Below are 25014 nucleotides of genomic sequence, written 5' to 3'. Positions count from 1 at the left end.
TGGGCCTTCCTGCCTCTGCTCCTGTCCTCCCCACAGCAGCTGGAGGGATCCTTTTACAAAGGAAGTCAGATTATGCCTCTCCCCACAGTGGGTCCCCATCTCCTTCACGCTTCCTCTTTAACTGTGACTTCAGCTCCCTGGCCCTAAGCCCCTCCCCCGCCAGCCCACCAGCCTCCTCCCTGTTCTTGGAACATTCCAGGCAGCACCCACCTATAAGATCTACACAGTCTGGAACATTCTTCCCCTAAAGAGCTTATGACTAATTCCCTCACCTCCTTCAAGTGTCTGCTCAAATGTCACTTCCAAGAGATTTGTCTTGACTATCCTATTTAAAACTGTGAGTGACACACGTTCCTATGAAACCCCGTAGACTCCCACCTCCTTTTCATGCTCACTGGTCTTTTGTTCCATCGTGTGAGGTACGACTTAGTGACTAAACAACAACAAAAATGAGGTACCCTGTAATTTAATTATGTATTAGGTTTATTGTGTACTTTCTGTCTTCCCCCTGTTGGAGTAGAAAATTCATCAGAGTCAATACCTACATCCATTTCATTCGCTTACATATTCTAAAAGCCTGGCCTAATAAATGCCCCACATACGTTAGCTAAAGGAATGACTTTGTGATGAGCAGGACCCTATAGGGTCTTCGCAAAACAGACCTCCCTCGCTGTCTCAGCAGGTCCTCCGCCTGCCTTTGTCTGTAGAAAAACTGTAGGCTCTTATGTTTTTCCCTGAGTCCCAAAGAGTAAATTTAACCAGAAAAGTGAGAAAATGCAGGAAGAAAGGAAACAGTCAAGCAAGATAAAATAATAGTTTAGTCGCTGAACAAAGCTGAATATCTTTAGTTCCACCTCAAGGGCTGTAGAGGATATTCAGAGCCTTGTCCTTTGAGCTGTTTTGCAACTGCTGAATGAAACCCCACCAGGTGGGAGAAGTTAACTGCACACTGTCCAGAAGCACACAGACCCCAGATGAGTTGAAACCAGGTTGATTATGCTGACCCTGATAACCTTACCATCAACAAAATCAGAAGAAAGGTCCATGAGCCGACCACACAGCCCATGTCCCCTCCTTCACCCTGTCTTTATGAACCTGTCCCTGAAAGCTTTCAGGGAGTTCAGACTTAAGCACCAGCTTGCCTGGAGTTCTCGCTTGCAGTGAATGCTGCCCTTTCCTTCACCTTGACCCCGGGGTCAGCACACTTGCCTTACTGCATATGGGACTCGCCTTACTGCGTGTGGGTGAGAGGATTTGTTTGGTTCAGTAACAGTTAGTGTGGAGGGTCCTAACTGAAAGGCTGCACTGTGGTCCCCTGGGAAGGTGGACACTGGACACCGGATGGACCCTGGAAGAAGAGAGGCTGGTCCAGCCATTCTGGGTTTGTACCTGACCAGAGCTCTGTCTCTCTCCTTGACCAAACTTCAGAAGCTCCTCTGAGCTCTCTTTTCAATGAGTCTCATCCTCGGGCTCTATCTTTGAACGGCCTGGCCCAGTTTTAGCAAGAATCCCGCTGTCAGTGTAGCGAGACCTCCTCCCCCTTGAGGTCTGAGTAGCCTCCACGTCTGACCAAAGTCCTCCCCACCCACCCATGACATCTGAGCACCCTGGCCTGCTGTCAGCAAGTCAGTTCAGCCGGGGTCCCTGCCCTTGATGTCCCATTAATTTGCCATCCACTGACTCCCCTCTCTGTGCTCAGTGGCTGTAAATACCCAGCTCTCTATGCTGTATTCCAAGTTAAGCCAGATCTCTTCCACAGTTGCAATAGGTATTAAGTCTTAAAAAAGACTTCCTTACTATTTTAATAAGTGTCAGCATAATTTTTTCTTTAAAACCCTGTGAGTTTGAACAAGTCACATAACTTCAGTTTTCTCATTTCATCTCATCAATCCACTAAGATAGGATCTTTCAGATATTGTCACCAGCCTGAATCAACCCCAAATGGACCAAGCGCTTTAGCACCCTGAACTTAGAACTGTTTCTTCAGCACCTTAGGGGACAGGTTCCCCAAATCTGGTCCACCTCTCCATATCCTGGAATCTGCTCTTTGCACGGTAACACACTGACACTCCAGAGGTCCCCTGGACACAATGGAAGGGAACCAGTCCCAAAGTACCCTTCAACAAGGGAGACCCGGGACTTCCCTGATGGTCCACAGGGAAGGGGACCCAGGTTCCGTCCCTGGTCAGGGAACTAGAGCCCACATGCAACTTAGAGTTCACGTGCCCTAACTACAGAGTTCACATACTGCAACTAAAGATCTCTCATGCTGCAACTAAGATGCATTGCAGCTAAATAAGTTTTTTTTAAGTAATACCAACTCAATTTTAAGGTTAATATTCAGATGGTATAGTCAATAATATGCCTGCTTTTATCTTGACACAACATTTTAAACTGCTTATCACATAGATAATCTTCTTTTCCTGAATACTCACATAAATCCAGTGGGCTGGGAAGGCTCTGCATGTTAACACAGTGGGTAAGAGCAAGCCTTACAGCCTACACACGCCCCCTGAGCACTCAGTTACAGCGCCTAAGATCAAGCCCACCCCAGATCCTTTTTAGCTTTAAAAATTATTATCTTGCCCCTTAACAAAAAGACCAGGCAATCAAGTTTTACATAGTAAGGGTCTTAATGAGACAAGTTTTAAATATCTTAATAAAAATGTGTTTATAAAATAATCTTAAGATGCTTTGATGATGAACATATACTCTGTGTATTTATAAATGCTGTTGTATGCGGTCACTGACATTTTAGCTTTAAGGAAATTATAAGTTCTGAGGAAATTCTAAAGAGCCCAAAGTCTACAGGATGTAAATCTCTGCAAAGATATTCTCAAAGGTAATTTATACCTTGTTCTAGCTAAAAATAGGCTTGAGCACCTAGTGACTGCAAAGATGATCCAATCTGTTGGGTTTTTTTCACTGTCTCTTAGATGCTTCAAGTCAATCTTAATTGTTGAAAATATATGCTTAGTGTCAGCATCAAAATGTCTGTGTCATCACTGCTATTTAAAATAAATTTATACATGAAATTATTTCTAACAAATCTACTAACTGATAAGCTGAATGAAAATGAGTTAACATTTAATTGGGAAAAAAATCTACTTTCAAAACAAGAGGAAAGCACTATATGGAAGCAGTTTGCTGCTGCTGCTGCTAAGTCACTTCAGTCGTGTCCAACTCTGTATGATCCCATAGACGGCAGCCCACCAGGCTCCCCTGTCCCTGGGATTCTCCAGGCAAGAATACTGGAGTGGGTTGCCATTTCCTTCTCCAATGCATGAAAGTGAAAAGTGAAAGTGAAGTCGCTCAGTCGTGTCCCACTCTTAGCGACCCCATGGACTGCAGCCTACCAGGCTCCTCCATCCATGGGATTTTCCAGGCAAGAGTACTGGAGTAGGGTGCCATTGCCTTCTCCGATGGAAGCAATTTAGAAGGTTAAAAAAGAAAGAAAGAAAAAATCCACAGAAAATACTGTGATATCATTTGTATGATGCTATATGAGGGTTCCTCTATCAAGCTTAAACAATTTAGTGTCAGAAATAGCGAGAAAATTCATCTCAGATGACTTCTTATAATATTAGAAATAATCAAAAGTTCCAGTTTGTCAAAACTCAAACCCATTAAGTAGTCTCTGTTCCTGTGTTATTCTCACATTTGAATAACAATCGTCACAAGTTAATCCTGATTTGTTAAGAAGTAAGTTCAATTGAAAAAGTTACTCTTGAACTTCCTCTGTCTAATGAATAAAGGTTTTCAAAAGGTAAATGAGAAAAACAAATATTGGGTTTTCCCAATGTTTCAAATTGGAAAATCAAATTTAAAAAGTCCTTTTATTCATCGATGTCATTGGATTACAAGATGTGAGGACTTACCTGGTCTCTATGGCCCTAACTTTTCGATTATTGAACACACTATTTGAATACAGCCATCAAAAATCAATGAAAGAGTTTTTTGTTATAAGAAAAAAGGAACACAGAGAAATTTAAAGGGTAATTCTACATATCACTGATACTATATGTTTTTGCATATACCCTCAAGCTTATAAAATAAGTTCCTATAAAACAGCAACTAAATTTGCTGAAAGGAGCAAATGTTATCTTTTATCTTCATAGTTTATAAAGGAAAAGCAGAGAGTCCTCTCTCTTCTCTTAGCTTATCTGATACAATTCCAGGTACTTGACAGTTGTTATTTAATATTTTCCAAATAATCACAGGCCAGTGAAAGGCACCAATACATACATTTTATGAGGGAGAAAATAGGACACATCGAGTCAACTGTCCACTGTAAGAGCCACACCAGGAAACAGAACCCAGAACCATCTGGGAAATGGAAGGAATGATCGTCAACCCATGGGGCAAGTGTTATCCGCACAATCCCCATTTGAACCAATGTGTCTGGGGTTGATTCACTTTTACCTCAAGAGAGCTTCCCTCTGTTTTTGCCAACGAATGTTTCCTATGTGAAAACCCAGCAAGCCTTGAATCTCAGTGCAAAGTGCCGTAATTTAAAACATTCACTCATTTACCTATTATCCTGGGTCTCCATTATCACTTGTCTTCGAATATCTGTCTGGGAAAACCATGAAAATATTTTTCCTCCTTCCAAGTCGTTCCTATAAGCGTGGACTCCAGTCCAGCTTGTCTGGCCAGCAGAAAGACTGTTTCCCCCTCAGCGTCCATTCATCATCTGATGTGGGAAAGCATCGCTGTGTTTGGTGTCTGCGCTCCTTACAGCAGGGCTCTCCAGTCTCAGTGTCACCTCCCTGGGTTACGCCTGCTGATCAGCAGCCCACGGGCCTTCTTCAGGTAAAACTGATCAGCTAATGGGTTCTGGCTTTTCCCCCCCAAAAAAGAGGAGCTATTTTCATCTGAGAACCTTCCTTATTTCTTTCTGCAGGAAGTGGGAAAGATGTTGTGGATGTTCTTGGGCCCCGTGCTCCTCGCCCTCATCTCAGCAGACGTACGATACTCCCTGGCGAGTGCCCTTCTTCTTGCTCTGGTGACACCTGCATCTTGGCATCACTTCTGGGATCCTGAAAGAAAAACCAAGGAAAGGTTAAAAAGGAGTAGGGGAAAGTCCTCCAGTAAAGGCACAGAGGAGGCAGCTCCTCGTGGCTGACAGCCACAGTGCTGAGCTCCAGGGACTTTCTAATTATAAGCTGCTGCTTGCGTCGGAGCCCTGCCTAGGAGCATGGCACTTGGTCTCCGCTCACCACCAGTAGATACACGTCGTAACCGCACACAGCCGTCGCTATAAATAAAAACACATCCACTTAGTTTCATGTTCTCACTCCCTACGCATTTCTCCTTATCCCTCCAATTCCCTGGCTTCGTCCAAGTGGAATATGTGCTTCGCACAACGTACCTTTTCTCAGGAACAGTACCCCAAGACCCAAACCTATGACTTTATACATTATAACTCACATCTGAAAATGAAACATCTATGTTTAATAAAAGAGTATCTTATTAGCAATACACTTAAGAACCATGGGTGCCTTCAAGAGTCTAACATGTTAAGAAATAAACTAGAAGGAAAAAATGACAAACTTGGACAATCAGACTAAGCCAGAGGGGTGTATGAGACTGAATTTTCTACCCACTCCTGCAAGTATCATGGTTACAAATCCTTTATAATGTCCAAGGCATGACAAGTCTTAGACATGATGGCATTTCTTTGGGGGAGACAGCTGTGTGAAAGCAGGAAACTTTCACACATCTAAGAAATAGCAACTCTGCCGGCGGTGAGGGGAGACCAGGCACCATGCTCCTAGGCAGGGCTCCGATGCAACTAGCAGTTTATAATTAGAAAGTCCCTGGAGCTCAGAACCACGGAGCTTAGAAACACCAAGCTAAGTGGCGGTATTTCAGATGCTCGACTAGAAAGTGAGGGGCGGAAAACGAGAAAACCAGCTGCTGACTTATTCTGTTTTTGCTACCCAGCAATGTAGTACTTGCCTTATGGAGAAGGCACTGGCACCCCACTCCAGTACTCTTCCCTGGAAAATCCCATGGACAGAGGAGCCTGGTAGGCTGCAGTCCATGGGGTCGCTAAGAGTCGGACACAACTGAGCAACTTCACTTTCACTTTTCACTTTCGTGCATTGGAGAAGGAAATGGTAACCCACTCCAGTATTCTTGCCTGGAGAATCCCAGGGACGGTGGAGCCTGGTGGGCTGCCGTCTATGGGGTCACACAGAGTCGGAAATGAATGAATCGACTTAGCAGCAGCAGCAGCAGCAGCAATGTTGCCTTGTAGACAAGTAATGTAGAGATCATAATCTAAGCTATATTTAGATCACTATAGATTCTTGGATTCATGAAAACCCAGGGAAGAAACTGAAGACTTGCTGCAAATTCTTCCCCAAACACTTCCCTAGTGACTTGATACCATAAAAATATCCTGGGTGCCATAAGTGAGTGAGATTAATGGAAACAAACCCATCCAAAATCTTATTCCTCTTTTATATGAAATCGTATATGAAATGGGCTTCCCTTGTGGTTCAGCTGGTAAAGAATCTGCCTGCAATGCGGAAGACCTGGGTTCAATCCCTGGGTTGGGAACATCCCCTGGAGAAGGGAAAGGCTACCCACTCCAGTATCCTGGCCTGGAGAATTCCATGGACTATATAGTCCATGGGGTTGCAAAGAGTCAGACACAACTGAGAGACTATCATTTTCATTTTCTGTCATCTGGGATGTTAACTAACCTTGTATCACCTGGCACGTTTGATAAACTTGCTAACAGCAAAGAGCCTCATGGCAAATTATTGTAACTTTCCTCCAGATGGACAATGGATCATCGTTACAAAAAAACAAAAAATCTTTGGGTCATTTTTCCTAAATAACTCTGAGCTGTAATGAATGCACATCACACACGTTTTTCTGCCATCATTTCTAGCAGGATACAGCGACTTTCCCCAGTATATTATTATGGTCAGGATACTGTCTTTCTCCTGACCCCTACTGAGCTGCTGTCTGAACGGTTTTGTCGAAGGGAGAAATGCACTGAAGATGTGCCCCCCTGCACCCACGCTGGGACCCAAGGACCACCACGTCCTAACCACTCATGACCGCTCGCTAGCAATCCCATCTTCAGTTTTAGTATAACTTCTATTATGAAATCTGACCCACGATTTGGAATTCCAGAAACTATTTCCCTTTTTTGGACACTGAACCATTTGTACATGTGAGTGTCCCCAGGACTTGTCTTAATCCCTGATTATTCAAAACTCACCCTCTGTGGCTGAACAACTATACTTGCCAGTGACCATGCAAGTGGGTAAGAGAAGGCAGTGAACTGCCTGGGACATCAGTTTCCCAAATGACAGTCACAAATTATAGTCATTTCATAATGTTTCTCATATTTGAGGTGCAGCATACCATTCTGAGGATCTTTGGCCTACTATGTATCACCTCTTTGATTATTTACTTACTGTTTTTCTTTCTTAAAATAACTCTCTACTTATATATATTATAAAAGGAAACTTTCCACCCACAATATAAATGGAAACCCAGTACCACTTTCCACAAATAGAGGGTAGCTCTAAAAATAAACAAAAGGAATCTTATTAAATTCTGATTGAAAGCAAGTGCCCACGAAAAACACTGAGGCTTTGACTTGCTCCTTCTTCATTATAGAGGGGGTTTTGTAGATTTATGGGACATTTCTTTAGAAGGAAAGTTATGACCAACCTAGATAGCATATTCAAAAGCAGAGACATTACTTTGCCAACAAAAGTCCATCTAGTCAAGGCTATGGTTTTTCCTGTGGTCATGTATGGATGTGAGAGTTGGACTGTGAAGAAAGCTGAGTGCCGAAGAATTGATGCTTTTGAACTGTGGTGTTGGAGAAGACTCTTGAGAGTCCCTTGGACTGCAAGGAGATCCAACCAGTCCATTCTGAAGGAGATCAGCCTTGGGATTTCTTTGGAAGGAATGATGCTAAAGCTGAAACTCCAATACTTTGGCCACCTCATGCGAAGAGTTGACTCATTGGAAAAGACTCTGATGCTGGGAGGGATTGGGGGCAGGAGAAGGGGATGACAGAGGATGAGATGACTGGATGGCATCACTGACTCGATGGACGTGAGTCTGAGTGAACTCTGGGAATTGGTGATGGACAGGGAGGCTTGGCATGCTGCAATTCATGGGGTCGCAAAGAGTCGGACACGACTGAGCGACTGAACTCAACTGAACTGATTATCTATTTAAAATATTTCTCCTGTTCCTTTCTTTCTTTCTTCTGCTGACATTTTCATCACTAGTGTGTTATGCTGCTGAACTGAACTGAACTGATGGGACATTTACTGCCTTCAATAATTTCATTCAGGAAAATGAATGACTGAAAATTAAGTATCCATTTCAAGACCTTAGAAAAAAGATTATGGGGATAAATCCAAAGAAAATAAGATTGAGAGTAGATAAGAGTAGAATTAACAAAATAGAAAACAAAGATACAATGGAAAAGTGAGTTATTTTAAAAGTCTAATAAAATTGGCCAATTTGCAGCAAGACTGATCAAGATAAAAGAAGTAATATACATAATATATACATATATATAGGGATGAAAATGGGGTGCATCAGGAATTTAAAAGATAACAGAATATTATTTTTTAAACTTCATTTATTTATGTATGTGTTGGTCATGCCATGTGGCTTGCAAGCTCTTACATCTCCTACCAGTACTGGCTACATTCTGTGCTTCCCAGATGGCACTAGTGGTAAAGAACCTTCCTGTCAACGCAGGAGAGGTAAGAGACATGGGTTCGATCCCTGGGTCAGGAAGATCCCCTGGAGTAGGAAATGGCAACCCACTCCAGTATTCTTGACTGGAAAATCCCATAGACAAGAGGAGCCTGTCCAGTTACAGTCCATGGGGTCTGACAGTCCATGGGGTCACAAAGAGTCGGACACGACTGAAGTGACTTAGCACGTCACCAGGAATTGAACTCAGACCCGAGCAGTGAAAGTGCAGAGTCCTAACCACTGGACCACCAGGGAATCCCCTAAAAATAACTCTAAGGTAATGAATTTTCAAACTTTGAAAATAGACAAAGTATTGAAAAAATATAAAGTACCAGACAAATTCAAGAAACAAGTCAATCCAAAATAGTTTCATTCACTGATATTTAAAATCTCTCCAAAGGGAAAACATTAGGCTAGATGGTTTTACTGGAAAGATATACCAAATATTCAATAAGCAAGGTAACTCTAAAACAACAAAGTCTACCAGAAAACATAAAAACAAACAATATGCCCAAAAATGTCATCTGTCTGATAATATTCCCAAATCCAGTTATCTAAACCAGACTGGCATAATATGGAAAAGGAAAATTACTGGCCAATGTCATTCATGAACACAGATGCAAAAATTCTAAATACATATTAGCAAGCTGAATACAGCATATATAGTATAATACAAGATAATAGTTTATGACCTAATTGATTGGGCTTATCAGAGGATCAAATTCCATACCCATTAAAGACCTTCTGTCAAATAGAAAAGAAAACAAAAAACATTTAGTAAAGAGGAAATAGATGGGAACTTCTTACTGAGCAAACCTCACCCGGGCTATCTCCGTGTCTAGTAAACACTTCACTGGACAGGGACAGGAGGTGGGGGAATCATCACCTTTCACACATGGGACATTCAAAAAGTATTTCAGACAAGTCAATAGAATTAATGACAGAGTTGATCCAGATTACTGATAGAAGTTCAACTGTAGTTCTACACACCAGCAAAAGTTTTTTTAAGGTATTTTTAGAGACAACCATTTATAATACCAAGAAAAAAAAAGTTACCTTGGAATAATTATAACAAAAAACTTGTATAAAAAGTTTAGGTAGAAAATCTATAAACTTGAACAAAAGACACCCTTTAAAAATGGTGATATGTACATGATGCAGGGCAGGAAGGATCAATATCACTGAAATGCCCCCTCTCCTCCAATTGGTCTTTTAATTCAAAGACATTCCAATCAAAATCCCAACAACCTTTCAAAATAATATTTGAAATTCTAAAAGTTCTATGGGAAACCAAGGGGGTAAAAATAAAGACAGTCTTTCAGAAGTATGAGGGGAAAGACTTGCTTTGCTAAATAGAAACTGTAATGTAAAACTATAATACCTGAGTTGGTATGGTATTCAAACAGAAACAATCAAAGGGTATAAAGCTCAGAAACAGATCCTTGCATTAATGGAAACTTGATAGGTGACAGAGGTGTTGGTAGAGTACAGTGGGGAAAGCTGGACCATTCAAGAAATGTTACTGGGACAAGTGCTTACCCACCTGGAAATAGAAATGTATTTGAACCTCACAGTGCACACAAGTATCAATTCCAGGTGATTAAGGGCATCAGTGAGACAATCAAACCGTAAGGTTTCTAGAAAGAAATTGAACCCAATATCCTCATGACCTCAGGGTAGAAATGAACTCTTTAAACAGCAGATAGAAAGCACGAACCACAGAAGAAAAAGATGACTACATTCAAACCACATTAAAAAGATGAACATCTCAAGCTACGCACATCAGGAGAACATACTTGCCACACAAATAATCAACACAGAACTCTTGAAAATAAAAAATAAACTACCTCAAAAGAAAGTGGGCAAAAGAGTCTAATTTATACATACTCTTTTGCCCAAATTTGCTACCTCCAATTGTATCTCATTATTAAATGGTATTTCCATTTAATAATGGTAAAAATTAAATGTCTACTATACTGTGTCTCCAGCATGGGATAATGTTGAAAATACATTTATAACATGATAGAGTAGTATATAATGACAGCTTTGTTTGAAGTAGTATCTTTAATATCTTTCATTTATTATCATAATAGCTGCTCATTAAGAATGAGGTACAGATGGACTAATAGACTCAACAAACAGGGTTTTTAAAAAGAGGAAGAGGAAAAAAGGGGAGGGGAGGCAAGGAGAGAAGAGATTTGCAGAAAGGGTCACCCTTGCATTGCAACCTCATTTTTGCTGCCTTTGTGAGGAGTATCTAGAGAAGGCAATGGCACCCCACTCCAGTACTCTTGCCTGGAAAATACCATGGACAGAGGAGCCTGGTAGGCTGCAGTCCATGGGGTCACTAAGAGTCAGACATGACTGAGCGACTTCACTTTCACTTTTTACTTTCATGCATTGGTGAAGAAAATGGCAACCCACTCCAGTGTTCTTGCCTGGAGAATCCCAGGGATGGCGGGGCCTGGTGGGCTGCCGTCTATGGGGTCACACAGAGTCGGACACAACTGAAGTGACTTAGCAGCAGCAGTGAGGAGCATCTATTCCGTCCCTAAACACCACTCATGCCCTCTCTTCTTATCAAGGTATGCACCCAAGGCCTTGTGAAACCACCCTGAGAACTTACTCCCCAAGCATTCAAAGTATTCCTCAGGGTTCCCAAGACCCCCTCGGTACCAAATAGATCATTCTTCATTCATATGAAATTCTGCACATGGTATTTAAATAATACTATTTATTTAATAGTATTAAATAGGGGAGAAAAATTTGCTACCTCCAATTGTATCTCTTTGGCATGAGAATGAATTTGGGCTGATAAGCCACATAGATGGACCTGGAGGTTATCATACTAAGTGAAGTAAGTCAGAAAGGAAAAGACAGATACCATATGACATCACTTATATGTGGAATCTAAAATGTCACACAAGTGAACTTATTTACGAACAGACTGATAGATGTAGAGAACAGACCTGTGATTATTAACAGAAAGGCAGTCAGGGAGGGATGGACTGGGAGTTTTGGGGTTAGTAGATGCAAATTAGGACTTCTCTCATAGCTCAGTAGGTAAAGAATATGTCTGCAATGCCGGAGATCTGGGTTTGATTTCTGGGTCGGGAAGATCCTCTGGAGAAGGAAATGGCAACCCACTCCACTATTCTCACCTGGAGAATCCCATGGACAGAGGAGCATGGCAGGCATTCATGGCATCACAACAGTTGGACACAACTTAGCAACTAAATCACCACAGATGCAAACCGTTATATATAGGATGAATAAACTACAAGGTCCTACTGTGCAGCATGGGGAACTATATTCAATACCCTGTGATAAAGCATCATGGAAAAGAATGTATGTATTTATGCATGTATAATTGACTCACTTTATCACCTAAGGACTGATTTCCCTTAGGATTGACTAGTTGGATCTCCTTGCCGTCCAAGGGCCTCTCAAGAGTCTTCTCCAACACCACGGTTCAAAAGCATCAATTCTTTGGTGCTCAGCTTTCTCTATGGTCCTTCTCTCACATCCATGCATGACTACTGGAAAATTTAGGCTGATGCTTTGTAAGGCCCCAAAGACTCAGGAAGAAGCTTTGACCTTCTCACTAACTATCTACAGGAACACAGAGCGTCTATTCCAGGATGGGCCATCGCCGTACAGAACTGTGGTATGAACTAGGCACACGGACAGGGAGGACCCTGCAGAGTCTGTCTGCTGCAGTTCGCCTGTGTCCCATTGTCACTGCCTGGTCCAGCAAACAGCCGTTTACCAAACGTTTGCTTTCCTATCTTCGGGTCAGTTGCCTTCCTCCCCTTTGAAGTCCCAAACCACTACCGCCATTACCCTGTCTTTAGCTGAAGATGGTACTTAAGTTGAGGGCTCTGGCCATTTCAGTGAATTATTCAGTCCCTGGGTCTCTCCATGTATCTGTGCTTGTCACTCAGTCGTGTCTGACTCTTTGCGACCCCATGGACTGTAGCCTGCCAGGCTCCTCTGTCCATGGGATTTTCTAGTCAAGACTACTGGAATGGGCTGCCATTTCATTCTTCAGGGGATCCTCCCAACCCAGGGATTGAACCTGGGTCTCCTGCATTGCAGGCAGATTCTTTACCATCTAAGCCAGACTCCTTAATAAAATTTTGTTTGATTTTCTCATCTTACTCCTCAGACAAAGCAGAACTTAGAAGGTAGATGAAAATTCTTCCTTATAGTTTCCTCATTTTATAGGTTAAGACACCAAAGCTAAAAGAGGTTAGGGGCTGTGCCCACAGCCTATGGGTGAGGAGAAGGGGACAAGATGACAGATGTCCTCAGGACCTGTCAATGTCAGTTACTGAGACATTAATTCTGCAGGTGGGGTGCGAGACAGCAAGTGTGTCACACCTTCAAGAGCATCTGGGGACACCAGGAAGTGACCCGCCCCAGCAGACCTCTCCACCCCACGTAGGGGATTTCAACAATAAACCAGGCTACTTTCACAGAATAACACTGAAAAACATAGAGCACATCAACGTTTACAAAGCCTCTGTTACATATTATTTTACTTATTCTCATGATTACTTTGTGCTAATCCAAGATCAAAATATATAGACAAAAGAAATATTAAAATGTCTTAATTCTCAATATGTGATTCACACAAACACACTCACACCTTTATTCAATTCAACAAATATCCATTTCTTGGTGTGCAGTGGCCAAACAGTCTATATATGAAGATAAATGAACACATCTCTCCCTATAATTAAGTGTGTGTGTGTGTGTGTGTGTGTGTGTGTGTGTTAGTCGTTCAGTCATATCCAACTCTTTGTGACCCCATGGACTGTAGCCCACCAGGCTTCTCTGTCCATGGGATTCTCCAGGCAAGAATACTAGGGTGGAGTGCCATTCCCTGCTCCAAATTAAGTGTATATTTATTGCTATTTCATCCTTATTGTTTTAAACCATAGAAATGTTTTGTTCCTTGCTGACTATCACTATATAGGATTTTTATACTCTATGTTTAATGTTTCTATTGTATATAAATCTCCATCTGATAATGAATCCATTTTTGAGTGTTTCAGTATACCACACGTTTACTTCTATAAATCCTTTACAATGACAATACATGGAAGATAAAAGCTACTAGCCTTTCCTATGGCATCTAATATGATTGAACAGCAGTCTAATGCAATTTTAAACATAAGAAATATAAACATTCAAGCTATCCATACTAATAAATTTGACAGTTCCTCAATAAGAAAAATCAAATTAATCATGATATGTTAAATCTAGGGGTTTTTTTTTTTACTGCTTTCATGATAATTTTGTCTTTATTTCATTAACATGATCAAGAATATCAGAATATCCTAAATTTTGAATACAGTGGAAATGTTACTGATAGTAAAACTGTAATGTAGTGTGGTGAGATTACGTTGCAGAGGTGCAGTGTTTTTAATTTGTTAGAGTGGTTTTATAGATACTGTCTTGTTTCAGTCTCATAAGAGCCTAGTGATTTGGTAGCAAATTAAGGAAATTGGTGTCCAGGAAAGTCAAGCACCATCTCAAGGACTTAAACTAAGGCTTTTACTCCATCTCTTACCTTAGTCCTGCTATTGACTGCCGGACACAATACAGACGCTGAACTATTATGTCCTCTGCCCATACATTTCCCCAAAGGGGAAGTCGGCTGCCCCTCTCATATCACTGAAGGTGGAGGCCACGGCCTGGGACTCACATAATCTCTCATGCCCTGCCTTCCTCACAGTGGCCCAGGACAGCTGGCCCCATCCACACAGAGTCATCGCAAAGACCAGCCTGAACAACATATATAAGTACCTAATGAACTGCAGGCCAGTCCCGCACATACGAGACGCCAGTCTTTGCTCATGGAATATTCTCTAACACACGAAGGGACATGACAAGCTCATGGTCTCTGCCCACTGACCCTTGTCCTTCTCTCACGAATCAGGGGCCAAACAGTTGGTGGCCTACAGTGGCAATTAAGGAACCGGCCTGGTGGTCAGCCCTGGCCAGCTGTGGAATCCACGCATTTGGCCTCATCACCCGAAGCCACTGCCCGCCGCTAATACGAACACTGTGTGTCCATCCAGCAAAAGTGCCCTGCTTTGGCAGCCCAGGCTTTCCCATGGCAGGCGGGGTTGGCACCATGTATGATCTCATTCAAGGAGCAGGAAAGAAACATGCCAGCTCCACTTACCAGGGCGAACGTTTCTTTGAGTTGCTCTACTTGAAACAGAAACAGGTCAGACACCCAGGGTTTAAATCATGACCACGTGACCGAGGGCCGTGTCTAAGGAAGTGGGGACTCGAGAGGGCCCCTCCCCCTTCACTGTTCTCAACAACCCTGAGCTCTACCTGTCTCAACCACACCAGTCTCCCTAGAAACAGTCTTTACACCCCTTTATAGCAAAGACTCAAGCCAGAAGAGACTTCAGTGACCTCTTGCGAATAGAACACACATTTCTCTAAAGATGGGAATTAAAAATCAGTATTACTTTTCATCATGCTCAATCAGACACATTCACACACAGCTTAATCCTCTATGATGTGCTGAAAAATTCACCCTTGAAAGTCCCTAACATTACAGAAACAAGGAGCCAGTGCAGACAGACTCCTGACCCACAGGAGCCTTCACTGGAATTACCCTCGGAATAACAGTATTGCTCTCCTTGCTGTCAGAGCAAAACATGAGTCAGCACTGACTTGAAAAAGGCATCTTTGCAAAACAGAGAAGTCAGATTAATTCACCTTATAAATCAAGAGCCCAAAATGTAAGACAAAGGAAGAATTGCAGCCATTCTTAATAACAGAACTGCCTGGGCACGGTCTACTGGAGAGAAGGTCATGGTCACTAGAGCCATTACATGACCCCAGATAAACATCCCTGAAATGGAAGATTTACATAATATGCTTTACAGAGCCCAGACGTGGAGTTAAAGGTAACAGATACTTATTATGTAGGACGCTTGATGGTGTGTCCTGTGTGCCTGCTCGGTCATGTCTGACTCTTTGTGACCCCATGGACTGCAGGTTCCTCTGTCCATGGGGATTCTCCAGGCAAGAGTACTGGAGTGGGTTGCCATTTGCTTCTCCATGGGATCTTCCCAACCCAGGGATTGAACCCGTGTCTTGAGTCTGCTGCACTGCAGGTAGATCTTTTACCACTGGCACCAGCTGGGAAGTCCTCATGTGTGTACGTGTATGTGTGTGCAATTAAAGATTTCCAGTAGAATGTACTGCATAAAAAATACCGTATATCAAATCTAATAAGAAAAATGTATAAATTATCTGCTCAAGTGTCCCAAGTGTTCTCTTCTGTGTTATACAAACCTTCCTTGTCTTTGCAAGAAGGTCCTCCGGAATGTCTTGTTCACCTTTGCCTCCCCTGGTCAGATGCAAGGCCGTGGATACAGAAGGTATTCAATAGAGAATGAATCATATCATCACTCTGGCCATTCCAGGTAACAAGAGACATCTGTACGTTCACAGCATGTCTTGAATCGAGCGGATCTAGTGTCAGCATTTGGTCCATCAGAGGGTGGAGCTAATTGTTGGAGACAAGGATCTGGAGGGGCTACCACTGGAATAAGCTCCCTGGAATCTCAGATTGACCTTTAAAAGCTCAATTATCTTCCAAGTTTATACAAAATTAATATGCCGTATGGGTGAATTGTATTAGTATGTGAATGATATCTCAATAAAACTTTTACCTTTTTTTTAGATTTTTTTTAATGTGGACCATTTTTAAGTCTTTATTGAATTCATTACAATATTGCTTCAGTTTTATGTTTTAGTTTTCTGGCCTTGAGGATCTTAGCTCCCAGGCCAGATATGGAACCCAGGCCACCTGCACTGGAAGGTGACGTCTTAACCCACTGGAACCCTAGGGAAGTCCCTCAGTAAAACTTTTAAAAATCATACATTAAAGATAGATTATATGATTGAAGCAGATCGCATTTGATATTATCTAATACTATTATCTGACTTTTTGAAGGGAAAAGTAATATGCACTCACTCACTGGAAAACTCAAGTTTCTCTAGAAGCCTTGGGGAGGGGACTTTGCCCACGTGACATCTGACAGTGGTGGGATGGGGGGAGAGGGGTGCGGCCATTGAGCATTTAAGGAGGAGGAAGTTGAGTCCATATAAGAGGAAAATGAGTCCATTTAAGGAGGAAAATGGTCACTGAGTCCATTTAAGGAGGAGGAAATTGAGCCTCTGCAAGACGAAGCATCACAGCTAGTCTCACATGCAGTCAGTTTTAAACCATGTTATCTGACTCCAAATAAATACATTTAAAATCTTGGGTATTTTTTTCAGTCATTAGCAGGGCCTCTGAGGAACATGAGGTGACTGGGACACACTCTTCAGGATCAGAATCTTCTTAGGATAATCATGTGGTTTAAACATTTCATAGACAAAAGCTTTAGTCAATAAACCCAGGGAGATGCTTGGCATATTATACAAAATTGATGAAGACTGGATGTAATTTATATTGTAAGTTTAAAAACCTAACAAGTTAGTATCTTTATGCCCAATGAAATGAAATGAAATATTACTCAGTTGTGTTCAACTCTTTTCGATCCCACGGACTGTAGCCCACCAGGCTCCTGTGTCCATGGGATTCTCCAGGCAAGAATACTGGAGTGGGTTACCATTTCCTTCTCCAATGAAGTAACCATTATTTATCAAGTAAGGTTCTGCTTACATAAGGGTGCCAGATTTAGCAAGTAAAAATATGCCTAGTTTAATTTGAATTTCAAACAAATAATTTTTTTAGATTATGTTTATCTTATACAATAGTTTCTGTAATTCATCTGGTAACCCTATTAGGACTTTTTTAATGGTTAAATGCATCATTGCATTAAAAACAAGGAGAAAGACTGAACCTCTATTCATATGGTAAAACAGTACACAAATTCCAGATGCAGCAAAAATCCAAACTTCTCTCTAGGACTTAGTACTTTAATGAAATAAGAAGTTCTATGAAGTTTAAATCATCACCCATAAAAATATTCAAGCAGCTTTGACTTTTTTTTTTTAATGTCATTTCAGAACACGTGAAAAAGCTATGTGAACAGCAGAGCCCATATTTTCTGGACTAGATGACAGACTGGTGGTCTCAGCCAGAGCAAAATACTGAAAACAGACGTTTGTCTGGATGGAACATTGCTGTAAGTGAATCACCAATGTCCCTGACAAGACAGAGAAGCCCTGTGGCATCCTGGGCTTCACATGGCCATGACCTCTGGGTGCCCTGATGCAGGGCCCCATGGTGCAGGGGTCAGTATTCAGGGAGGGGCGCTGATCTCAGCGTTCACTGACGTCCAGTGAGAAAAGCGAAACTGGAGACTGTCCCATCAACCCCCTCTTTCTACAAATCAGGAATGGTCAGGCCTCTACTCTGTCTTAATTTTACATTTAATAATGTGCAAAATGGGCTGCCTGCTTCATAAGGCTGCTGTGAGAATGGAGAGGCAACAAGCATTAAATCGTGGAATTTGATGGAATAATTGTTATAAATTGAGTATGTCAGGCCTTGAAGGAAATGTAAAGACGGTCTACACCATACATCTCACCTCAGAGCTGAGGTTAAATGGCTCTCCAATTAGCACAGAGAGAAGCCAAGGCTGAGACAGGGCCACACCCCTGGTTCCCAGGCCGTGGCCCTTCCCACTTTGTCGTGTCTCCTGAGGCACGGGTACAATGGCCCATCCTGACTGCAGTCTGACACAAGGCGCTCAGTGTGGCGTTTCAGGGAGGCAAAGGTGGCGAGGAGAAAGGAGAAAGGCACGTAAAATAGAAACGAAAGCAGTCCCAGCATGGGCAGTAGGAAAAGCAGGTTACCACCCTGGTTGTCCACCATCAGAACCACCAGAGGAACTGTTTCCATTTCCAGTTTGGCGCCCTTTACATCATTCTCTTAGCGGTCCTCAGTTGGACTCACTGCAGGACTATCGATGTCCTCAATTCTGCCATCACTCAGGACTTAAAGGGACCTAGGGAAAGGGACGGGCCCTTCCTCCTCCAGCAGAACACGCCTGTGCCGACATGGAAATGTCTGCATCACTTTTACAAGAGATCCTTCCCTCTGCTCTCTCAGTCGTGTCCAACTCACCACAACCCCACGGACTGTAGCCCGCCAGGCTCCTCTATCCGTGGGATTCTCCAGGCACGAATACTGGAATGGGTTGCCATGCCTTCCTCCAGGAGATCTTCCCAACCCAGGGATCAAACCCATGTTATCTGCATTGGCAGGGGGATTCTTTTACCACTGAGCCACTTGGGAAGCCCTAAGGGATCCTTATGAAGTACTGAGTATGTTTTATGTACTCAGAGGTGATTAAGAAGCACTTGGTCACACGATCGTTTCAAAATCCATTCCTTCAGGGACTCGGTAGAGAACCCTCTTTAGCCTGCTTCCCCATTGATGGGTGGACAGGTAGCTAGAAGAATTGAATGGGAAAATGACAAAACATCCCCTGAGTAGCTACATCTGTGCCAAGGATGGTGCTGGGTGCCTTCAGACAAACTGGCTCATCTCAATCCTAGAAAACTGTGTGAACAATTGCCATCATCTTTAGCATAGGAAGGAACTGAGGCTCACAGAAGCTGAGGGGGTTTTCAGGGGTCTGCAGAGCTGAGATCTGAACCCAAGTCTTCTGATAGCAAACCCAGCGTAGAGCAACATGAGATGTGCTGATGTAAGCTGCTGCTGCTGCTGCTAAGTCGATTCGTGTCTGACTCTGTGCGACCCCATAGACGGCAGCCCACCAGGCTTCCCCGTCCCTGGGATTCTCCAGGCAAGAACACTGGAGTGGGTTGCCATTTCCTTCTCCAATGCATGAAAGTGAAAAGTGAAAGTGAAGTCGCTCAGTCGTCTCCGACTCTTCTCGACCCCATGGACTGCAGCCCACCAGGCTCCTCCGTCCATGGGATTTTCTAGGCAAGAGTACTGGAGTGGGGTGCCATTTCCTTCTACTGATGTAAGCTAACCTTCTCTTAAAGTAAGGCTGTCATGAGGCTTCCCTTCCTATCATGTGAAGAACAGAAAACACCATTTTAATCATGGAAAAGATCTCGAAAACCAAACAAGGAGCCAGGAAGATATGAGAGTATGGTTGGTTTGAAAAAGAAACTGAAGGAGCCTTGACCTCGACAGAAAAGGAGCAGTTTGGCCAGGCAAAAAGCCAAAAAGGTAAAGAAAGGATGAAGGGACGGCCGCGGGAGGAAGGAGGACAAGGAACTGGGTGTCATTTGTCCATGATGAGAAAGAAGACTTTGCGGCAAGATTAGGGACAGACAGCCGGTTAGTCCTGAGTAAAACCAGTGGGACGTGATGCCCATGCACTAACCTAATACATGCCTGGTTATCCATGTATACAGCTTTAAGAAACAACATGCGAGATCTGCCTTCCAAGTGACAAATAAAATGAGGTTGAGGATCTATCACTCCCATCCGCACTGGAGAAGTCAGAGCTCCCTGGGTTATAACTCCAGGGAGCACATGGGGTTGACCTGCATTCCGCCTTTTATCCAAACGGGCTCTCCTCACACAGGGAAGACAAAGTCACACAAAATTCAAGCCCAAACACTGGCACGTCAGAAACAAACCCAGCCCTCTTCACCGAGGTATCAACCTTGTTTTAAGAAACAGAAAAGGAGCGAGAGATTTTTTGTTGTTGTTAAAACTGGGATACTCTTTCTAAGAATTTAAGGATCACTGATTAAAATATAATTTAATAACTGTGGAAAACGTGGTCCACTCAAAGCAGGGTGTTCCAATATTGCTATGTAAGATAACTGGGTGATATGTGTGGACTCATTTCAGGGCGTGCAGTTTAAAGAACAATTGCTCTACATCAGGCTGGAAGGCACTTGGGGGATCCCGCTTTACAATTCAACAGGACACTCCCGGGCCCACACTCCACGTTACAGCAAAGGATCCTTTGTGAGCAGACCCAGAAGCCTTGCTGGAAATGAAAATGACAAAGCCGGGCTGTCTGAGCATCTCGGCGGGGGCGGGTCGCCTCGCCCACCGCCGCAGGCCGAGGCCCAGACTAGGGGGAGAGGAGAAAGAGACCCTTCCTCACCGCGGCCAGGGGCGCTCCAGAAGCGCCCCAGTCCTCTCCAAAGACGGCTCCCCCATCGGCCGCAGGGCCCGGCGCCTCCCCCCGCCCCGCGGGGCCCGCACTCCCGGGGCCCCCTCCGGGCCCCCAGCCGGGGCCTCACACGCTCACCGGGGCTGCCAGGGCCGCGTCCGCCCTTTGTTGTCCTTGTGTCCCGTCAGCGGGTCCGGCGCGACTGACCCCGCAGCCGCGCTGGTCCAGGCCCCGAGCCGGTGCCGCAGTCAGCAGCCCGCCCTCCCCACCCGCACGCATGCTTTTTTTTTTTTTTTTTTTAAAGAGATAGAACCATCCCCAACCTCCGGTGTCGATAATGCTGCACCAGGCTGCCTGCTGGCTTGGGCTGGTGACACAGACCACAGAGAGCCCGCTGTCCCTTCTCTTCTGACTGCAGAGATTCATTCGGAGGGAGGCACGGCTGCAGGAGGTCATCTCCGCTGGACCCTGGGAGACCTAGCGCGTCGGTTACCTTAGACAAGTTTTTAGCGGGTGGCATTTTCCCACGGAAAACAGAGTCCCTGTCCATGTCCAGTCTGGAAATCCTGTAATTTACTAGAATCACCTAGAAAAATACCAGCTGCATACTTGCTGCTGAAATGCAATAAATACACCATGTGTGCCTTGCAGGTTCTAGCTCACACAGTGGTTTCTGTATTTTATTTGGATTTGAGTAGGAGGTCCCAAAGGTTAAAAAAAAAAAAAAAAAAAGCATTCACTCAAAATACTTTGTAAACTGTGAAATGCTCTCCAGCTGTCAGAGGCGCTGTTTTCATTGTTACTGTCAGTTGAGTAATAAAAATACTGTAACAATAGATCAGATAGGATCTATCTCCTTTCTTCCTACAAGAGGGGCATGTGAAATCCCAGGAAAGTCTGTGTTTATAGACAGCCCTCCCCTCCGTGCCTTGGGTGGGTGTGCTATGCTCCTCCGTCCAGGTTTATCCATGTCCCATGCGGACCAGCCCACGTCCCCAGTGGGATCTGCATTGGAGGATTATCTGGGCACAGATGGAGCGTCCAAGCTCCGGGCTGCTTTACCCCAAAGGAAAATTGCTAACTCAGCTCAGCAAAGTCTAGAACTCTCCCTGGGGAGACCAAGCAGGCCCCCAGTGTCAGAATCAGCCCAGAGCAAAGCCACCTGCCTCTCTGCAAAGCAGCCGTGTGCAGGCTGCCCTCAGGACACCAAACTGCTCGCAGGGAGTCCTTGGCAATTTTCGCCTCGAGGAGTTAGATGTGTACATAGTGTCCTAGGACTTGATCGGGAGCGTTTGGTCCTAGAATAATCACCAGGTAAGGACAGAGGACAGGCTCCTATTGGGGGAAAGCGTGACTGGGGAACCCTTTTCCCCTGATTCTCACTGTGGTGCCATGTGGGTCACCAGTCACCTCTGGAGGTAAGCCTGACCCCTCAGTTCTTTTTTTTTTTTTTTAATTGGAGGATAATTGCTTTACAATATTGTGTTGGTTTCTGCCATACAACAGCGTGAATCAGCCCTAGGCATACAAATGTTCCCTCCCTCTGAAAAGTCCCTCCCACTTCTCACCAGATTCCATCCCTCTAGGTTGTCACTGAGCTCCCTGGGTTATACAGTGAATTTCCACAGGCTCTCATTTTGTGCATGTAAGTATGTTTAGTGTGCGCGCTTCCATGCTACTCTCTCCATTCGTCCCACGCTGTCCTTCCCCCACTGCGTCCACACATCTGTTCTCTCTGTCTGCGTCTCCGCTGCTGCCCTGCAAATGGGTTCATTAGTACCATCTTTCTAGATTCCATACGCATGCGTTAATATACAGTATTCACTCTGTATGACAGGCTCTAGGTTCATTCACCTCATTAGAACTGACTCAAATGCCTTCCTTTTATTGGCTGAGTAATGTTCCCTCAGTACCAACAGCATCGCTTCCATGGTCACAAGATGAATGAAGCCACATGGACCATAGGTAGGTGCTGGGAAAATCTTCAATTGCTTGTTCCCCTAGGCTGATCATCTGCCCACAACTTTGAACTGTTAGATAAGCTCTAAGTGTTTGTAACTCCCCACTCCCCCACCTGCCAAAGAAAAGGGGTCCCTAAGAAGATGGATTTCTTTTGCACCAGGTAGGAGAGTGGGGACCCAAGTAGCAGAAGCTCAGAAGTGAGCCCAGTCGTACTGACCTAGCTGGAAAGTCCTCAGGAGCCAGGATCCAAGGAGAGGGAGAGCTGAGTTGTTGAGGGGAGCCGAGAGAGAGCTGGAGGGGGCCAGGCACGGGGAGGGAAGCTGAGTGTTTCTACGAGGATGGAGGCTTTGGGGAGAGACATAGAGAGTGAATTTCCAGGAAATTGTGCTGTATGAAGCTCCTGCAGTGTCATTCTGTCCTGCCTCCCTGAAGCAGGAGCAAACCTTTAGTGAGACTGTCCCATCTCTCCTTACCCTCTGCAGTGGGTTTGGGATCCCTCAGAACCTGCCACAGTACTGAGTCAGCGCCAGGAGCAAGAAAACATTGGGGTGTCAGAGATGTTTCTGCAGGGGATGCGGAATCTGTCCCCAGGGGCTGGAGACCCCCCGGCAAGGACTTCCCTGTGCTGTGGCCTCCTCCTGGAGACCCCTGCCCCTAAGCAAGTCCCTCCTGCCCTCTGACCTCTGTCTCTCCTTCTGTGTCGACATGGCCACCACCAAGAACAGACTTTCTCCACCCCGAGCCTGGTGGTGGTGGTTTAGTTGCTGCTGCTGCAGCTGCTAAGTCGCTTCAGTCGTGTCCGACTCTGTGCGACCCCATAGACGGCAGCCCACCAGGCCCCACCGTCCCTGGGATTCTCCAGGCAAGAACACTGAAGTGGGTTGCCATTTCCTCCTCCAATGCATGAAAGTGAAAAGTGAAAGTGAAGTCGCTCAGTCGTGTCCGACTCTTCGAGACCCCATGGACTACAGCCTACCAGGCTCCTCCATCCATGGGATTTTCCAGGCAACAGTACTGGAGTGGGGTGCCATTGCCTCCTCCGTTAGTTGCTGAGTCTTGTCCAACTCTTTGTGACCCCATGGACTATAGCCCACCAGACTCCTCTGTCCATGGAATTCTCCAGGCAAGAATACTGGAGTGGGTTGCCATTTCCTCCTCCAGGGGATCTTCCCTACCCAGGGATTGAACACAGGCCTCCCACATTGTAGGCAGTTTCTTTACCGACGAAGCCACCAAAGAGGCCCCAACTGTTTCTTTGTGTGTGTGTGTGTGTGTGTGTGTGTGCTTAGTTGCTCAGTTGTGTCCAATTTCTTTGCTGTATCTCAAATACATTCTTTATTCATCAAAAGTGCCTCCTCAGAGCAGGTGTAGACAGGAATCGGGGTCCTGGGCTCTGCCTGCTGTCTGTGTCGGCACAAGTGCGATCAGTTACATCAAGTCCCAGATTTTGTGCCATGGCTCATCCAGTGATAGTTTTGCAATCAAATGACAACACCTAGATTTTTTTTCTTAAATGACAGTTATTGCCTTATGCTAATTAGCCAGGCAATGTGGGTTTATTTTAGAAAATATGACAAATATAACCCATTATCCTACCATCTAACATAACTGCTCTTCATCATTTGATATATTTCATATATGTTGTTGTTTAGTCACTAAATCGTGTCTGACTCTTTGTGACCCCATGGACTGTAGCCCTCCAGGCTGCTCTATCCTTGGAATTCTCCAGGCAAGAATACTGGAGTGGGTTGCTATTTCTTCCTCCAGGGAACTCCCTGACCCAGGGATCAAACTCGCATCTCCTGCGTCTCTTGCATTGGCAGGAGGATTCTTTACAACTGAGTCAACTGGGAAGCCATATTTCATATACACACACACACACATAAATTTTGTATCTGGTTTTCCCACTTAAATTATGCTAATAGTTCCCTTTTTTTATTCTTTGAGAACATCTTTGTAATGCCTGCATCATAGCACTTTTTACAGTGATAATATAACTTGATCAGTTGATTCCCTATTGTTGGATTTCAGGTTGTCATGCATAGTTTTCAGAAAGGTTAAACCATTCCCCCACCTGCTCACACTGCATAAAAGGGCCCAGTGGAATCCTGGTTATGCAGAATCCACCTGAAGAAGTTTCAACGCCTCCATGAGCTTCCACTGTCATGACATTTACAGACGATTCCATGTGGTTTTATGC

General features: G+C 44.2%; 1 protein-coding gene across 3 annotated transcripts in view; it reads right to left on the bottom strand.

Annotated features, from left to right (window-relative positions):
• Positions 1-21352, bottom strand: part of SACS (sacsin molecular chaperone) — an 81643-nt gene extending 60291 nt beyond the window's left edge. For 2 of the 3 annotated variants that reach the window (XM_027557579.1, XM_027557582.1), the window contains exons 1-2: positions 20991-21103; positions 4533-5039 (exon numbers count right to left, since the gene is read on the bottom strand). In XM_027557579.1, coding sequence (XP_027413380.1) covers positions 4533-4552 — 20 coding nt within the window. In that variant the 5' untranslated portion in view covers positions 4553-5039; positions 20991-21103. Of the gene's footprint in view, positions 1-4532; positions 5040-20990; positions 21104-21175 lie in introns of those variants that run through there. The other variant, XM_027557580.1, reaches the window with a different exon arrangement.
• Between the last annotated feature and the right edge of the window lie 3662 nt (positions 21353-25014).

The sequence above is a fragment of the Bos indicus x Bos taurus genome, chromosome 12 (assembly GCF_003369695.1).
Source record: "Bos indicus x Bos taurus breed Angus x Brahman F1 hybrid chromosome 12, Bos_hybrid_MaternalHap_v2.0, whole genome shotgun sequence".
NCBI classification, from domain to species: Eukaryota; Metazoa; Chordata; class Mammalia; order Artiodactyla; family Bovidae; genus Bos; species Bos indicus x Bos taurus.
The sequence above is the reverse complement of the archived record's forward strand: the minus strand, read 5'-3'. Positions and strand labels throughout refer to the sequence as shown.